Consider the following 19,454-nt stretch of genomic DNA (forward strand, 5'->3'; position numbering starts at 1 on the left):
AGTGATATGATCATGCAATGTTCTAAAACATTGCAGTTTTACGGACCGTTTGAATTTTCAAATTTTGAAAATTGCGGTGGGAAACCGCCGGTTTAGGCCCGGAACCGCCGGTTTAGGCCCGGAACCGCCGGTTTAACCCTGAAATTGTGAAAAGGCTAGGGAGTAGGCCTGAAATTGTGTCGGAAACCGCCGAACCGCCGGTTCGGAACCGCCGGTTTCGCCGGAACCGGCGGTTCCGACCCGCCGGTTACGGTTTGCATAAAATGAGGAACCGGAACCGGCCCGGCGGTTCCGGTGCCGGTTCGAACCGCCGGTGACGGTTCCGGTTCCGGTTCGGAACCGCCGGCGACGGTTCCGGGCCGGTTCATCCGGGCCGGTTCGGTTTGGAGACGTCTATATAAGTGTTCAATCACAATTAGTTTGACTCTTTTTGGAGTGACCAAAAATATCAAACTAATATTCAGTCAATGATCCTAACATGTCCTCATGTCCTGTAGCAATCGTGTCATATTCGTGTTAAACAAATATTTATTGGGCCGTGTTTATGTATGGTCTTATAATGTTTATCTTGTCGTTATTGTGTACAATAACAACCCAATACGCAAGATTTAAAAATCTTAGAAAATAAACTTATATTTTATATAAAATAAATTAAATAATTTTAACCAATATATTGCTATAAATACATGTTTATGAAGGTCAGTGAAGAACAACACATCTTCAAATCTAAGAAAAATGAAGCTACTAATCATCCTCTTATTGATGCTATTTGCGTCGGCGATGAGTGGCGCAGCCCCAAGTTCATCCAATTACTACTCCACCCCTCCACCACTACATGGCCATCAACCACCTCCACCCTACTACCACCACCCTCCGCCTCCAACGTACACTCCTCCGCCCCACCACCACCATGCTCCTTCCCCAAAGCACACTCCTCCGCCACCTTCCCCAAGACATTCCCCTCCTCCACCTTCACCAAAACATGCTCCACCTCCGCCCCATCATGGTCATCCACCACCTTCTCCAATATATCCTCCTCCGCCCCATCACGGCCATCCACCACCTTCTCCAATATATCCTCCTCCGCCCCATCACGGCCATCCTCCACCTTCACCAAAACATGCACCACCTCCACCCCATCATGGCCATCCGCCACCTCCAATATATTCTCCTCCACCCCATCACGGCAATCCGCCACCTTCGCCAAAATATGCTCCTCCGCCCCATCACAACTATCCGCCACCTTCTCCAGTATATTCTCCTCCACCCCATCACGGCCATCCGCCACCTTCGCCAAAATATGCTCCTCCGCCCCGTCACAACCATCCACCACCGTCACCAATATATGCTCCCCCGCCACATCATGGACATCCACCACCTACACCAAAACATGCTCCGCCACCATACACACACTCATCACCCCCTCCGCCGCCATACTAACCAGGGTGAAGTAGTTTCTCCGCCGAGAGGGGCTCATAAATGGAGGCGATTACCACTTTAGCTTAGATCAAGATCATACAAAGTGAAATATATATATATTGGTGTATTTTGCTTTGTATGTAGCCACAGCAATAAATTTAGCAAACTCCATAATTATAAGAGCAGCCGGTTAATTATGAGAACTAATTACCATGTTTTATTATATAGCGACTATGGTTACAGATAATAAAAATATCTTAAGGCGTCATGACATGTTTTATACGCCCAAGCTTTGGAATTTTGTTAAGTAACAAAGATCCTTAAGACAAATTTTTATGAAAGAAAGATCAACCCTAAACATGAAGAATAATATTCTCACAGTTCATTTGAAATTGTACAAGGTATGTCCTAAACTTCAAATTAATATTGACAAGAAAACCAATCTGAATAATTGAATAATGAACAATATAATGTCGATATTCAGTTGATTATGATTAATATGAAAATCCAACTTTATGTTAAAAAAAAATGGGAGAGTTATGTACAACCTTTGCTACGATTTTCTATAGAAATTTCTTTTAAGCTCATGTTATAATTTTTGTACACAAATTTATTTAAATTGAATAATTATTTTAACAATACACAAGCTACCTGCAAAAGTGCAATAATTAACTAACAATCGCACCTGATTTCATACTACTAATATTGTGGAATATAGATTCAAAAGGGAAATCGTCCATACTCTAAAGTCTAAACTAACATGTCACAGAAAAGTTATTCAAGTACAGCATTTCCTATCCATAATTTCAAAAATAGCAGGTATTGTGCAGCAAGCAAAATTTAATAAAAAGATGATAAATTGGAGATACAGAAATAGAACATCAATCGCCCCAGTTAAACTTCACAAAACCAGCAACAATCTACAATTGTAATTGCGATATATAGAAGTGTATATACACAGCCAAATCCTAAAGTCGTATAGAGAAATTAAAGTAAAAAAAGTCAATGAAAATTAAAAATACAGAGCTTACGAAATAAGTCCTTCGGGAAAACCTCAGGACAGTGACGAACAAGATCACCTAATTCATCCCGGATGGCACTGGAATGCTCACATCTCTACATTCTGCACAGATTAAGCAGGTGGCTTCTTCTGAGGGACACAGATGATCGAGAAACTCTGTAGATGGCAAAAGAGCATATGATGTACAATTGTGGGAAAAAAGTTAAAGACGGTCCACATGATCAATACGTGAATAAGAAGCAACCAAATGTCTATGAGAAACCCTACAAAACATGCAGCACCCAGTAAATCCTCAGTTCATACAGATTTATTCTTGTAAACCCCATTACTGCACAACAAATAGCATGTTACAACTCCTCAGGCCTTTTTCGACCAATCCGTTACTTTAGGAGTTCTTATCAACTACTCCCTTCGTCCAACGAAGATCACTCACTTCCATTTTTAGTTTGTCCTAACCAAAATGACTCATTGCTGAAAATGGAAACACTTTTCCACTTTATTCTCTCTCATACTTTATTCTCTTTCCACTCAGCACACAAAATAACATTGCATAAAATTCCGTGTCATCCAAGGAAGGGGTCTATATTCCATGGTTTGGAGGGAGTAGTATTTATCTTATCATTAAGTTTTTATTATTTGAATGGTCATCTTTAGCTTTGATGATACAACACCACTTTATCCAGGCAATGCTGGAGAAGGGCATGAAAGTGGATACATATATGCAAATGGTAAGAGAACTCAAACTTAGAGAAGTTGAAAATGGGGTCAGCATTAAGCAATTAAGACATCTTTCATGGAGTAGCAGTTAAAAACAAAATCTGAACATATCTACTCATCTAGTAACCAAACAAATTAGAAAGGATGATCTCAAAGCGAGTGACAGTACATGATGTCAACCAGATAGGAAAAGTTGATCTGTCACCCAACCATAAAAGACACGAGGACATATAGAGGTAAAAACTTAAAAAAAAAGAAGAAGGCTGCTAGTGCCATATTATGCAGGTTCAGAACAGATCTTAAAGGAGTTTTGACTGATAGCAAACAAAATCAACACAAACCTGGGCAGTCAAGGAGAACTGGGACAGGTGTTATCATACTAGCTTTTACAAGAACCGCTTTCTATCAGTTGGTTTCAGAATCTGAAAAGAGCACATTAAACTCTCATCAACACTCATCATGGCACCAGCATTGTCGAATTCACCACAATAGTTGGGAGCAGAAAATATTGTAACTAGCTGCCTATCGGCGAAAAATTCATATCCATCTTCTACAACCTGCTTAACAAAATCCTCAGTTAGATGGCAGAGATAATATAAAAGAGAATGAAAGGAAGCATTAAAAAAGAAATGGAAAAAGTAATGCCTGGTGAGCACGACACACGAGGTCCATATCGTGCTGCATCAAAAATTCAGCGACCTTATCAGCACCAAATGTGTATGAGACTCCCCTATCATTCATTCCCCAACCTTTCATTTCTCTACTGGGATCGGACCAAAGTAAATCACAAAGCAGACCAGAATCTGGGACATCAGACGGACGAGGTAAACTTCTTATTTGGTCCAAGTTTGTCAGGTCGGGAGAAAGCCCACCATGCATACAGAGTATTTTATCATCTATAAGAGCTGCCACAGGAAGGCAGTTAAAACAATCAGTAAAAACTTTCCAGAGTCGAACATTGAATCGACGTTTACATTCATCATAGAATCCATATATCCTATTGATGGAAGCACATTCATGATTTCCTCTTAAGAGAAAGAAATTCTCAGGATACTTGATTTTGTAGGCAAGAAGAAGGCATATAGTTTCTAAACTCTGTTTGCCACGGTCCACATAATCTCCTAAAAACAAATAATTGGCCTCTGGTGGAAATCCCCCATATTCGAATAGCCGTAGAAGATCCCCATATTGCCCATGAATATCACCTGAAATCCAACAAATAATTTTCAATCACAATTTTCAATTACACTATAAAAATAACAAGGCAGTAACATGCATATACACACATATACGATAACTTTTAATCCCTTTCAATGACAGGGAAGTAGAAAACCAAGTGGCTTAGTTACTTTTCAATTTCCGAAACATTAGCTCCATCTAACATGCTAAGTGAGATTTCTCCAAGGTATGCTAGGAGCTAAATGAAATAATAGGAGCACAGAGAAAAATAAATGCAGCTATAAGTTACTGATATGTCTTAATAAGAAATGATAAATGATACTGCAAAAGACGCAGATTCTTAGTTTCTTACATCCGGTGACGACACGACTAATTCGCAACAAATAAAGAAACAAGCTTCTTGCCAATCAATAGCATGATTCGAGGAACATCATTAGTTAAACATGGTGTTTGCTCCTATGACATATAAAAAAAATTAAAGATAAAGAAAGAGGAGTATAGCATGTCTTGGCTCAATAAAGGTAATAAAGATAATTAAACTAAAATCTTTACATCATATCAGCATATAAACATATTCATAAGCTTATGCATGAAAACAATGAGGGATAGTATCATAGTAGCAATAAACATGACAGTATCCCAGAAAACATATGTACTAGTTATAACTACAGCATCATTAAGAAATCAAAGGAATTAACAATACATAAAATCATTATTAAATACTCCCTCCGTCCCAGTTTAGGAGTGCTATTTAGTTAGGGTACGAGTTTTAAGAAATTGTTGGAGTGTGTAATAATTGAAGTGAGGTAGTGGTTGTTGGAGTGTGTAATAATTGAAGTGAGGTGGTGGAAAGTGGGACCCTTTTGACTTTTTGTATGTAAAAGGTGTTTGTTTTGTTTTATTTTTATGAAAATAATGGCATTTGAGTGTAAATTTCATCAACAATGAGGTTAAATTTTATGTCTAAATATGAAAAATTCTAAATGGGACTCTTAGACTGGGACGAAAGGAAATGGCAAAATAGGACTCTTAAAGTGGGACAGAGGGAGTAAATGCATTAAACTGTTAATCTTTTTTTTGGTAGTTTAGATTAGTTCCTGGTTAGCATGTAGGGGGGAATTTTTTTCATTTGATATCGCTCCCATTTGAGTGCATGTGTGCGTGACAGTCACAAAATCATTGGGAATCAATGGCAATCATTCACCCTGCCTTTTCTCAGGGCCACCACGCATTACAACTAACATTTCACCAAAGATGGTAGAGACTAGGAAACTAAAAGATGTAGGGGGAAAAGACAATTTTTAACATTTGGCATAGCCATAAAATTTTGGCAATATGGGGGCAATTCCTCCACCTCTAGTTCAGATGGAGATTCAATCCAGCCATAAAACACATACTCCTATTTCACAGAACTCGCAAGTATCAAATTCACAATTTCACACAACCAAAAATTCGAACAAAAATCATATTGAAACTTGAGAGTTGAGACAGCAAGAAAACCACTGGTTTGTAAAGAATAAACAACACGGACTCTGAAGTGTCAAAACCTAGACATACGTATACTTCTAAAAATGACGAGAAAAGGTGCAGATACGAAGCTTCGGAACATAAAGTGTATGATTTCGTCACCATAGAATGTGGTATGGAAGCAAACTCTTAAGAGCAGGTATTCGCCATCAGTGCAGCTAGAGCAGACATACAGCATCCAAAACTCATAACTAGCATATAGGCAATTTTTACCAAATGCAAAATTGGTGAAAACGTAATGCATGTGGGCATTAAGGGTCAATAATTCTGCACATGTTTTTGGTTTTAAAATAAAATAAGAAGAAAATGCACTCCATACGAACTACATTCCATAACATATGTGTTGAGATAAGTTCAAAATGAGAGGGTAGAAGCCTTCTTACAAACCAAGTTCCTATTCAAGTTTTAGATTGCAGCGAATGCAGCTAAAGAAATATAGATATTGTTTCTACATTTAATCCACCCTCTTACAACCAAAAATCAGACAACCAAAGCCATTTTACTAGCACGAAACAGCATAATCAAATCACATGCAAGTCTAGAGCGAATTACACGTATATGAGAAAAAACAAGTTCCAAAATATAAAAACCATATCTCGTGGACCATAATCCGATTAAGAAAAGACCCAAACTTTGAGCCCATATTTATCTATCATCAATTATTGATAAAAAAAGGTAGGGCCAGGCAGAACGTGAAACATCAAACAGAGTCGAAAACGAAGAAATTGTTATACCGCATATCTTAATCGGAGCTTCTAGCTCGAGAAGATTAGGCTGAGAGAGGAAGATTTCCCGCGACGCGGTACAGAGAGCACGGATCTCATTCTCGGAGAGCTGCACCTGACGCACAGTCCGCGCATTGCGGAACTCGAGCAAGCGATTAATTATGTCATCCAACAAGGCAGGCTCTATCCCCTGCCCATTCGCCGCCATAGCTTGGCTCACCTGAAATTTCTTCCGCGACAAACCCTAGATAGAAAAAAAAGGGATGAAACCCTAAGACCCCAATCAAGAAAACAAATTCGTCAGCTCTTCATGGCAAATAGGTGGGTGGATAGAAAGGAATCTGGATTTAGGAAGAGGGGATTTGGAACAAGAAAAATGAAATTTTTTTTTTAAAAAAAGAAAAAAAGTTAAAATGGGAGATGAGGCGGAGGCGACTATATCCTAACCTATAGTTATATAATTAAAATTTTAAAACAATGAAATCATCGTTGATATTAAATACCCTGCCTCTCTTGATGGAGATTTTGGGACTGGACCCACCCTTGCTCACATCCTCATCTATCTCTCTGCCTCTGCAATTCAAATTTAGTGCAGTGTAACTCTTCTCTATTACTTTGCATTAAAATCAAGGGTTATTTGCCTAAACCCTAAACTTTCAATATATTTTGAAATTTCCCCAAACTATGTTTTTTGAATATAAATGTATGAACTTTGAACTTTTCTGATTTTTTCTCCAAATGATAAAAATTGAAGCTGATGTGGCAACTAAAACTTGGGCAATACATGTAGTTTTGATTTAATTAATTTTAAAATTTAAAAAATAAAAATCCACTTCATACATTTTCCACTAAAAATCATCCACCTCACATCTTTCTCCTTTATTTTCTTCTTCCCCGGAACCGCCGAAGTAGGAGAAAAATCTGTATTTGGTACAATTCCATGTTCTCCCTTGCTACCTACCTGATTAGTTACGATTTGAGACAGGAAGCAATCCTCTAACACTGAAGGCTGAGCAGTAGAAGAGACCAGGTGGATATAATAAGTGGAGAGACAAATAAGTAAAAAAAACGTCCAAATTGCATATGATAAGGAAAAGAGTGAAGGGAGTGAGAAAGATGAGCGAGGAAGAAGAAATATATATCAGAAGTCGCACTGGAAATCTCCTTCTTGGGCGAGTTTGGGAGTAAATCAAAATTCTTCTCCCACTTCGGCAGCAAATCAGATACAAATTTCTTGGTGATAGAAGAAAATAAATAAGAAATAGTTTTATGGGTGATGAAGAAATCTCCTTAATTTTCTTGGAGACGAATTTGGGAAATCAAATACAGAAAAATAAAGAGGATTTAAGGAGATTTCTTCTTATTCAGTAGTTCTAGTTCTGGGGAGGAAGAAAATAAAGGAGAAAGATGTGAGGTGTATGATTTTTAGTGAAAACTTATGAAATGGATTTTTATTTTTCAATTTTTAAAATTAATAAAATCAAAACTACGTCGTTTTAGTGCATTGCCCAAGTTTTAGTTGCCACCTCAGCTTCAATTTTATCATTTGGAGAAAAATCTGAAACGTTCAAAGTTCATGCATTTATATTCAAAAATTAAAGTTTGGGGAAAATTTCAAAAAATGTTGAAAGTTCATGTATTTATAGGCAAATAACCCTAAAACCAATGTCAGTTCAAAAAATATTTACGATGGAGAATAATATTGTACTGAGGCATGTAAGAAAAAATGAGCGAAACCAAAATGCTTGTGCTGAGGCATGTAACCGGCTCTAAGTGGTCGATAAGGATATCAATTGGGCTAATAATCACTTTGGCCAACCATACTAGGGTTGTTGGGCTATTTGGGTGCTGACTATTCAGGTTATAAATTTTTCGAGTTATACATTTTATAACCCTAACCAAAATCCGTCGAATTATGGTAATCAATCGGACTATTCGAGTAAAAAAGCTTTAGAAAACAATCTCTTGTAATCAAATTTTCTCGGTGAAATGATTCTAAATTTGAGATTTTTTTCTCTTATTAGTTATTGACTCATATAAAATCTTCAAATTTTCATGATTTCCCTCAATAATAATTGGGAATAGTCTTTCATCTTAATCAACTACAACATAAATAAAGATAAATCAATTTATTTTGACTTATTGCATAAATAATCAAAATAAAAACAATCAATTTGAATTAAGGCGTGAGTTTGCGTCATTATTTTAGTATTGATCATAATCACATCTTTACGAAAATTATAATTCGTAACTAATCTTACATGAATTATTGCTAAACACTATAAATCTGTTGAGATTTTGATGGGATAAAACTCAATTGTATCTTGATTGGCTTTGGTGATGGTAAACCAGTGGTGGCGGATGATGGGATGACGGAAGAATGGATTGAGCTGGAACTTGAAAATTTGTAGTGTGGAACAGAGTAGAAAGGTGTGGAATGAAGATTGAAGAAGATAAGTAAATAATGGTGGCATATGAAATCCAAAAGTATGAAAGTATTTTTAATTAAAACTATAATCCATTATGCTGACCCGCAACCCGTTCGGGCCAATCCTTCAACCCCAACAGGCTAACCTGTTTAGCCAGTTTTGTATTTGGGTTACGAAATTATAGCCCTTACTCATTAATTTTATTGGGATATTCGGGTCGACCAACGGGGTTCAGGTTGAATTGACATCCCTGACTGTCCATATCATACTTTAAATCAAATCCTACTCTTTTCGTTTCATTATAATTAAGTCGTATTATTTTGGTCGATCATAATATTATAGTTGAGTTATTTAATTTTTTAGAAAAAAAAATATATAGTAACATTTTTAATATTATATTACTTTATTTTAATTTATATTTTTTTCTCTTTTTCTTTAGTTAATTAAATAAATTTTTTAAAATCAGTCTCTAAAATAAATGCATAAATAATGGAATGGAGTATGCCCTTTAGTTCCATATATCATAAAGGCAAAAAAATCAAATAAAGACATAAGAGCACTAGCAATGGTGGTTATCTCCGGAGCCCATCTCTATTTTTTCTTGCCACGTCAGCAGGCCCATCCCAGAGCCTATCTCCATGCAATGAGAGCCCATCTCATTTCTACATCAGCATTATTTTATTTCACTTTTAATTGTTGATGTAAATTAAAAATAACATAATATACGGCAAAAAACATATTTCATTTTAAAAACTAAAGAAAGCATAAATGTCTAAATAATATAAATAAAATTACATAATTAATTCATTCTTCTATGTATTAAAAGACGTTTGTAGTGAGAAAAAAATGTGAAAGTAGAGAAGGATGTGGGTGTAAAAAATGTGAAAGTAGAGAAGGATGTGGGTGTGTGAAATGAAGGAGAGGAGATTGAGGTATTTATAATAGGAGAAGAAAATTTAAAAATTAATTTTTACAAAAATATGAAAATAGGCTTTGCCATCGGTTTGAGCCTCCGCAATGGAGGTCCATCGCAGGGCTGATGCGGAGCCGATGAGGCATCAGCTGAGGCTATTGTTCAGCACTGGGGCGGAGGCGTTGGGGAAGGGCGTTCGGCCCTCCCTCTGCAATGGAGGCCGACGAGCGCCGATGTGGTGGCCGACGATCGGCTGTGGCGACCGGCCACCATTGCCAATGCTCTAAGGCCTAAACAAAGAATCATTGGAGATGAGCAGGGACAGATCCAATACATTGGCAGGTGGGGCATATGTCCCTCCTCAAATTTTCCTACGTACATATACATATCTATGATTTTAGCTAATTTACACCCTTGATTCACTAAATGCCCCTTCTTAATTCTTCTAAACTTTCCCTATATATATTTTTGCCCCTCTTGAGATTATTTTCTGGCTCCGTCCCTGGCGATGAGTCATACTCATGTATATGGATACAATGATTCGACATACACTCCTGGCGCCTCATTATCTTTTCTTTTTAGTAAAATCATTATAAAGTTACAAATTTGTTTTGAGCTACATCCGATTCAGACATAATCCTCATTTTGTTGATATATTAATAGAGTTTACAAAGGCATTCGGAACTCGAAAGTATAGGAGTACGTTGGTACTTTGTTTGTGCAAAGGCATTAATTATTTTGTTAATAGTTAAGCATCATTCATTATAGATTCGTAGGTTAATAATTAAACACTTTTAAAGCGATAATAAGTGTCGTCACCCACATCAAGATCAATTATCAATGTGAAGGAATATCGGTAATAATAATATGAGTATCATTTATTACAACACGCATTTAGATTTGAAATATATTGTTCATGAAATGCACTAAGATTTTTAATATAAGTCGATTTAGTGTGAGATTTTAAATATAAATCGATTATTTGTGAGAATAAAATGAGAGGCAACAGCAGGAAAATCCTTCCCCGCCTTTGCCGAGTTTTATACAAACAAAACTATAATTAAATCGCACACACATACAGGACAGAGCTGGTGCAGACAGTATATGAGAGCTCTCAGATTTCCCCCGTGATAGTCTGTCGTTTCCCCTCAACACTCGCACACTGTCTCTCGTGTCTTCTTCGTGGAGATCAAGTCAGAAACTGCGGTGCATTCGCCATGGCGCCCCGTCCCTGGATCCAGACTTAATGTTTGACATACTGCGCCTTGATCAGCAGTTTGATCAACTCGGCCTGCTGCGCCTTGAGCGATGGCTTGATCAACGTCTTGATCAAGTCGAAGTCCACATGTGACGGTTGAACTAGGGCGTGTACAACGTCTAGATTCAAAGTCGACCGCTCCAGCTTTCAAACTTGTAACGGCCAGCGGTTACAGCCCCGTCATAATGAGCCATGATGACAGCCATCAAGGCTGAGTTGACCCCCGCAGTGGACCAAGCCTATAAATAGGCTAGTCATTCCTTGCATTAGGATACAGAAAAAACCATACACACAAGCATCATACTCTCTGCATAGTTTTTCTTTCCGAAGCTCTGCCCTCTCCTCCATCCAGTTCGCCGGAGCTCTGTTGATTGCGGTGCTGCTTCACCGGAGACGTAGCCATTTTATCTTTGGGGACGACACGCCAAACCGAGAGCACTACCTGGGCGTATCTCGTCTTGCGGAAAGAGGCCTCCTCGACTCGGCTAAGTTCATTTCCAGTTTACAGTTTCGATTTCGTTGTAATTTTCAGTTTTAGTTCTTCCTTCTTGGGTTGTATTACGCGCCCGATTTTGTATATCTCTTGTAATTCCAGTCACCGGAAACCATTATCCCCAACAATCGCAAGACGAGATATGCTTGCCGTTGAAGGATTTGGACCTAAACCGAACTTAAAACTTTCGAAACCTAATCCTTAGCTTGGAGATGTCGACCAACGCCAACACCTCTGCTGCCACCACTCCGGCCACCGCCGCCTCAACTGTTCCGGCCACCGCCGCCACCACTGCACCGGTCAACACATCGTCGATTCCGATGATGATGCCCACTCCCGGGCGCTATCCATCTTCATCAACAACCCCTTGGGAGTTTGTTAACCCCCTTGGGCACACTGGTGGATCCACCTCGAGTGGATCGGTTGGTTCCACTTTTAGTGGTTCCTTCGGATCCTTTAATGGATCAAGTGATGGGGCCTTCGGGTCTCACACAAGTGCTGGGGCCTTCGGATCTCACACGAGTGCTGGGGCCTTCAGGTCTCACACGAATACTGGGGCCTTCGGGTCTCACGCGAGTGCTAGTTCCTTCAGGACTGGTACGACCATGGCGGGCTCTATGCCCAACATAAATGGTGGGGGCTCTATGCCCAACCACGTTGTTAGCTCCTTCGGGGGAAACAGAATTGGTTCCTTCCATGGACCAAGCACGACACCTTTGGCACCAAGAATGATGCCACCTGCCGAGAAGCCACCAAAGTTTGGAGGATCTGACTTCAAACGGTGGTACCAAAAGATGTTGTTCTACTTGACAACATTGTGCGTCGCCAACTTTCTCACGGAAAACGAGCCGCCCGCGCCAAGGGATCAAGAGACTAGGCTTGAAGTCATGGCAGACTATGAAGCTTGGAGAAAAGGAGATTATCTTTGTAAAAATTTCATTCTAAGTGCTTTAGATGATAGTTTGTACAAATGATCATCCACGCACTAGTGGTTGAAGGGATGACCTTGCCCGACAAATTCTTAAAGTGCACGATCATTGACAAGCTTCCTCCTAGTTGGAAGGACTTCAAGAGCTATCTCAAATACAAGAGAAACCAGATGACCCTTGAAGACTTGATCATGAAATTACGCATTGAGTCTGATGTGCGCAAAAGCGACCAAAAGGCTAAGGGCTTTAGTCCACTTGAAGCCAAGGCCAATCTGTTGGAGCGGGGCGGTCCCTCCAACAAACGCCCTCGCCCAAGTCAAAAGGATAAATGGAAGGGAAAACAACCTACAAAGAAATTTGAAGGCGAATGCTTCAAATGTGGCAAAACTGGCCACTTTGCCAAAGACTGCCGCAGCAAGAAGAAGAAGCCGGCAGCCCACGTCGTTGAGAAGGAGTTCAAAGACTGGGATGCAAATGATCTCATTGCCGTGGTCACTGAAGAAGCCAACTTGATTGAAAACAAGGGAGGCTGATACATTGACACTGGAGCAACTGCTCATGTTTGTGCCGATAGAAGTAAGTTTTCAACTTACTATCCTGAAGATCAACATGGGGAATCAAGCATCCTCCGAAGTCCTTGGCATCGGAAATGTGATCCTCATGATGACGTCTGGCGTCACAATAACGCTGAAGGATGTGCTGCATGTCCCGGACATCCGCAAGAACCTAGTGTCAGGATCAATACTAGTTAATAAGGGGTTTAAACTTGTATTTGAGTATGATAGGTTTGTATTGTATAAATTTGGAAAATCCCTCGGAAAAGGTTATGTAACCGACGGGCTTTTCAAACTTAGTGTGGCAACTCGCAGTGTTGCAAAGCCATTGGCTAATAATAAAGCATCTACTTCCTCTTACTTGACTGAGTGTTTAAATTTGTGGCATTGTAGATTGGGACATGTGAATTCAAAAGCCATTAAAAGATTAGTAAATTTAGATTTACTAAAGGCTAATGAAGTGGATACCCAAGATAAATGTGAAATTTGTCTTGAAGCAAAAATGACTAAGTTGTCGTTTCACTCGATAGAACGAAGCACAAAACCTCTTGAATTAATTCACACAGACGTATGTGATTTAAAGATGGTGCAAACTAGAGGTGGTAAATGTACTTTATCACTTTCATAGATGATTGTACAAGGTATTGCTACATTTATCTTTTAAGAAGTAAAGATGAAGCAATAGAAGCATTCAAAAATTATAAGAACGGAGTTGAGAATCAACTTGGTTGTAAAATCAAAACGATTCGAGGCGATAGAGGAGGCGAATATGTAGCCCCGTTTGAGGAGTTATGCAACGCAAGTGGTATAATCCATCAAACGACTGCACCATATTCACCACAATCTAATGGGGTTGCAGAACGCAAAAATCGAACTCTAAAAGAGATGATGAATGCACTGCTTGTGACTTCAGGATTACCACATAACCTATGGGGGGAAGTTGTAATGACAACCAACTATATCTTGAATAAAATCTATCTCAAAGGAAAAGATGTTACTCCTTATGAGTGGTGGAAGCGAAGGAAGCTGTGACATCCCTAACCCGAAACATGCATCAATTTGCATATTTATAATATTATTTGTATAATTGTATGTTATATATATAAGTGTGTATGTGTACGTGAATTTTTGATAGCTAAAATAAATGTGTAACGTGTGTATATGTGCATGAGATAATATAGTACTACTATTATGTACGTACTTATATACACGTATATATAAGTTTAATATATGTGCATGTTTTTGGATAACCTAAGGTTGATATACATTAAATAAATATAGGTTGTACGTGGCATAGAAAATGAGCATTTTAACATATTATTGTGTTGCCTAAACTTTTATAAAGGTTACACGTTTTAGTTCTCATTTTATACGTGTTTTTCTTATAAAATACAAAAAAAAAATATAAGGTGAGTCACCTAATTATGCCATCAATGTACATGACTATAGAATATTTTTGTTCTTTATATTAAAGGATGAGAATTAGGTAGGGGGAGGGGAGTAAGCTATGATATACATATAATTTAGAATGAACGGAAGCTATTAAAACAAAATATGAACAGTAGAAGAACAAAACAATAAGGAGAAGATTATTTAGGATTTAGAAGCAACAACCATATAATATATACAATCTGAGGGTGGTAAACAGAAATAAGAGATTTGAGTTTTTGAATTGATTATATCGTGATCAAGATCAAGGAACGTAGATCGGGTATCAAGAGCTAGTGTTCGACCAGGTTATCTATCGTGCTCAGGTGTATATAAATCACACTTTTAGTTTTACATGTGTTATGTGGTTGATTGTTATATGTTGAATTGGAGTGAATTATTAGATATATATTGTGAAATTGATATGATTATGAATTATTTTATATAGATGGTGGAATATGATATGGATATGTGACTGGTGCAATGGATATAATGGTGTAAATGAATTGTATGATAGAAATATGTAATTGATTTTTACATAAAGTATTGAAAGTACATGAATCATGTGATTAAAGAGGATCTGTGACAGCCTTGTACTGGATCTGAAATTTTAGAGGGACCTATGAGTCCAATTACAGAGAGGCCTTCAGGTCAAATACAGAGGGACCTATGAGTCCAATTACAAAGGGACCTTCAGGTCAAATACAGAGGGACCTTCGGGTCAAATACAGAGGGACCTATGAGTCCAATTACAGAGAGACCTTCGGGTCATAGAGGAATCCCGGGCAGATACCAGGCTTGACTGTTACAGAATAAAAAACTGAATAGAGTGACATATGCATATGAATATGAAATGGATTGTGTTTAAATTATGTTATATATTGTTTCTGATTTTATGTATTGATAAAAGAATGTGCTTGATGTTTGTATCATGTGAGATTAAATGTGTAAATTTATATATACTGAGTTGTGGCTCATATAAACCACTAAATTTTTCAGGAATAAGATAACAGTAAAGTTTTGAGTGACGTGGGTCATAGGAACTCGACATGTTATCAGGTTCGGTGGCTGACGCATATTGGCAACCTTCTCCTCCTCATCTTTTTGCATGTAGATAAATGTATAGTATATAGAGTGGTGAAAGGGTTCCACTACTTTACAGGATATTTTGAAATATGTATCGGATAAGTGTTGGTTTGAACTTATATAATATGGGTGTTCTATGAATTAGACAAGTGTATTGATTGCTTTTATGATAAGGGATTTATTTATTAAAAGAGTATAAATCAGAGGGGTTGAGGTGTGACAGTTTAAGGTGGTATCAGAGCGGGGATAGAATCCCTCTGGGACATAGTATTCATGTATATCATATGATACATTTATGTTATAAGTTTCATTTGTATTTGTATTGTCATGAACATATCTCACTAAGGAGAGAAGGGTCAGCCGCCCTGCATCATCAATTAATTATAGAAACATCTCATATACATATTGCATCATATGGTGATTTCCAGTAAATACATGGACCAATGATGAGTCAAAGAGGTAGAAACATAAATAGCACCGAAAAATGGAATTGTTGACCTTATGAGACTACTGATCCGACCTAGGCCAAGATATGGTTGAAAAGGATAGAACATGTGTTCAATCAGATGAGTTGTATGTCAGAAGAACATTTTGATTATACAGTGTCTCTTCTTTGAAGCAATATTACTTTTCGGCAGAAACAGTCCCACAAGCTATTATACAATCTTTGGTACTAAGTTCAGACGATTTTTCTAGAGAATTTAATGATAAATATATGCAAGAAGTGTATTGTGATGATGAAGTAAAGAGAGATTCTGTCGTTAAACAAGAACTATGTTTGTTGTTGATTATGAGCTGGCATTGTTTCAGTATACACGGTTTATCTAGACTGCATGGTGCGAGTTAATTCAGTTGAGCTGCCAGCGGATATTGATTCCCTTGTTCATACACAAATTTGATATTATCACGGGTATAAATTGGTTGTCACTTCATCGAACTAAGGCAACATGTCATATTAAAGAAATGGTAATATAATCATCGAGACGAGATCGAGTGATATTTAATGGTATCGACCAATTGCAACTTATTTTATATTAGCTACACCGGCCTTTTGATTTATTCGAAGTGGAAATCTCTCTAGAGTATCACCTGATCAAGAGGCAAACTTCACTATTGAGTTACTACCAGGTACTGCATTTATTTATATTCACAATTATCAAATGTCTTTATTAGAATTTCAGGAGTTTAAGAACCAGTTACTTGTCTGACAAGAGATATGTATGACTCCATGTTTTACCTTAGAGATTACTAATATTATTTTTGAAGAAGAAAGACGACACACTATGACATTATATACACTATTGGAAGTCGAATCAAGTGACTGTGAAGAATAAATATCTATTATTTAGAATAGAAGACTTATTTGATCAATTTCAAGGTACATGATATTATGTTATTTACAGTAATGCATTGCAACATGGTTTTGGTTTTCTATTTCTGATCTGGATTTCTATTTAAAAAAATGGAAAGTTTATTGCTTATGCGTCGAGGACAATCACGAGTACATGAAGCTTCTTATTCTCTTTCTGATCTGAATTTAGCAGTGTTGTTTTCCTTCGAAGATTTGGCATCATTATTTGTATGGAGGACTTCGTCGAATTCTGGTTGATCACGAGAGTTTGAAATATTTGAAGAGTAAGAAGGAGTTGAATATGAGACTAAGACATTGGACGGAGTTTCTTAAAGAATATGATTGCACTATCAAATACCATCTTGAGAAGGAAAATGTTGTTACAGATACTTTGAGTTACAAGTCAAGCAGAGTGATTATACATATGCAAATAACATCATTATTTAAGTATTATTGGTGGCCAAAGATGAAGAAGAAAATCGTAGAGTTTGTTTCAAGACGTTTGACATGTCAACAGGTTAAAGCAGAACAGTACGTACCTACTTGAAGCCTTTAACTATTCTAGTCTCAAAATGAGAACGCATTACTATAGATTTTGGTACAAGGTCATCGATAACACGAAAGAGGAATTATATTATTTAGATGATTGTAGAAAAACTGAGTAAGTTAGCACATTTCTTATCTATACGTTGGATTTCTTCGTTATATCACTTAGTTGAAAAGTATGCGAAAGATGCAGCACTATTTTATGGTATTCTATCTTTTATGTCTAGCAGAGATCTGCAATTTACTATCTGGAGACATGATTATATTTTAGTAATGTTTCTGACCATCAGAAAGATGGTAAGTCAGATAGAACTATATATGCCTTGGAAGAAATGCTTTGTGCTTGTGTTACTGAATTTCAAGGTTCACGGGATAAGTATATTATTCTAATAGAGTTTGCATATAGTGATCAATTTCATTTATAACACTGTATGAGACATTGTATGGTAGAAAATATAGAAGTCCAGTATATACAGCTTGTAGAAGGACCAGGAATTATCCAGGAAACTGTTTCTAAGGTTGATATCATTAAAAGCAGATTGAAGGTGACACAAGACAGACAGAAGAGTTATTATGATCAGCATCGGAAATAGATGAAATATGAGGTTGGATATAAAGTTTTCTTGCGAGTCTCACCTTGGAAATGAGTAATGCGATTTGGACATAAAGGTAAGCTGAGTCCTCGTTATATTGGGCCGTATGATATTGTTGAAAGAGTGGGACCATTGACATACAGTTAGCATTACCTCCAGAGTTGGAACAAATTCATAATGTTTTCCACGTCAGTATGCTTCGACGTTATCGATCTGATCCTTCACATATTTTGAAAGATACTGATATACAAATTTCTGAGAAATTGAGTTATATAGAAGAACCTGTCAATATAGTGGACCGCCAGATAAAGCAATTGCGAAGAAAAGATATTCCAATGGTAAAAGTTATTTGGCAAAATCACGGAGTCGAAGAAGCGACTCGGGAAAACAGAGGAAAATATGAGAAAGAACTATCCACATCTGTTTACGGGTTAACAATTTTATTACGCACGTCAAATTAGAAAGAAATGAATTATGCGGACAAAATTCTTAAAGAGGGGAAGAGTTGTGACATCCCTAACCCGAAACATGCATCAATTTGTATATTTATAATATTATTTGTATAATTGTATGTTATATATATAAGTGTGTATGTGTACATGAATTTTAGATAACTAAAATAAATGTGTAACGTGTGTATATGTGCATGAGATAATATAGTACTACTATTATGTACGTACTTATATACACTTATATATAAGTTTAATATATGTGCATGTTTTTGGATAACCTAAGGTTGATATACATTAAATAAATATATGTTGTACGTGGCATAGAAAATGAGCATTTTAACATATTATTGTGTTGCCTAAATTTTTATAAAGGTTACACGTTTTAGTTTTCATTTTATACGTGTTTTTCTTATAAAATACAAAATAAAATATAAGGTGAGTCACCTAATTATGCCGTCAATGTACATGACTATAGAATATTTTTGTTCTTTATTTTAAAGGATGAGAATTAGGTAGGGGGAGAGGAGTAAGCTACGGTGTACATATAATTTAGAAGGAACGAAAGCTATTAAAACAAAATATGAACAGTAGAAGAACAAAACAATAAGGAGAAGATTATTTAGGATTTAGAAGCAACAACCATATAGTATATACAATCTGAGGGTGGTAAACAGAAAGAAGAGATTTTAGTTTTTGAATTGATTATATCGTGATCAAGATCAAGGAACGTAGATCGGGAATCAAGAGCTAGTGTTCGACCAGGTTTTCTATCGTGCTCAGGTGTGTATAAATCACACTTTTAGTTTTATATGTGTTATGTGGTTGATTGTTATA

At 37.2% G+C, this 19,454-nt stretch overlaps 1 protein-coding gene across 2 annotated transcripts; it reads right to left on the bottom strand.

Annotated features, from left to right (window-relative positions):
• Window positions 1–2,293: 2,293 nt before the first annotated feature.
• LOC121787815 (serine/threonine-protein phosphatase PP1 isozyme 2) lies at window positions 2,294–7,205 on the bottom strand. 2 transcript variants are annotated; one of them, XM_042186659.1, is made up of 5 exons: window positions 7,092–7,205; window positions 6,598–6,832; window positions 3,803–4,362; window positions 3,499–3,714; window positions 2,294–2,596 (listed from the first exon to the last, which is right to left on the bottom strand). In XM_042186659.1, exons 2-4 carry the CDS (start codon window positions 6,794–6,796, stop codon window positions 3,544–3,546), a joined length of 930 nt encoding a protein of 309 aa, XP_042042593.1. In that variant the 5' UTR covers window positions 6,797–6,832; window positions 7,092–7,205; the 3' UTR covers window positions 2,294–2,596; window positions 3,499–3,543. The 2 variants fall into 2 exon arrangements, with proteins under 2 accessions (XP_042042593.1, XP_042042600.1); XM_042186666.1 differs by having other exon boundaries at window positions 7,097–7,115.
• Between the last annotated feature and the right edge of the window lie 12,249 nt (window positions 7,206–19,454).

Source organism: Salvia splendens, chromosome 2 (genome assembly GCF_004379255.2).
Source record: "Salvia splendens isolate huo1 chromosome 2, SspV2, whole genome shotgun sequence".
NCBI lineage: Eukaryota > Viridiplantae > Streptophyta > Magnoliopsida > Lamiales > Lamiaceae > Salvia > Salvia splendens.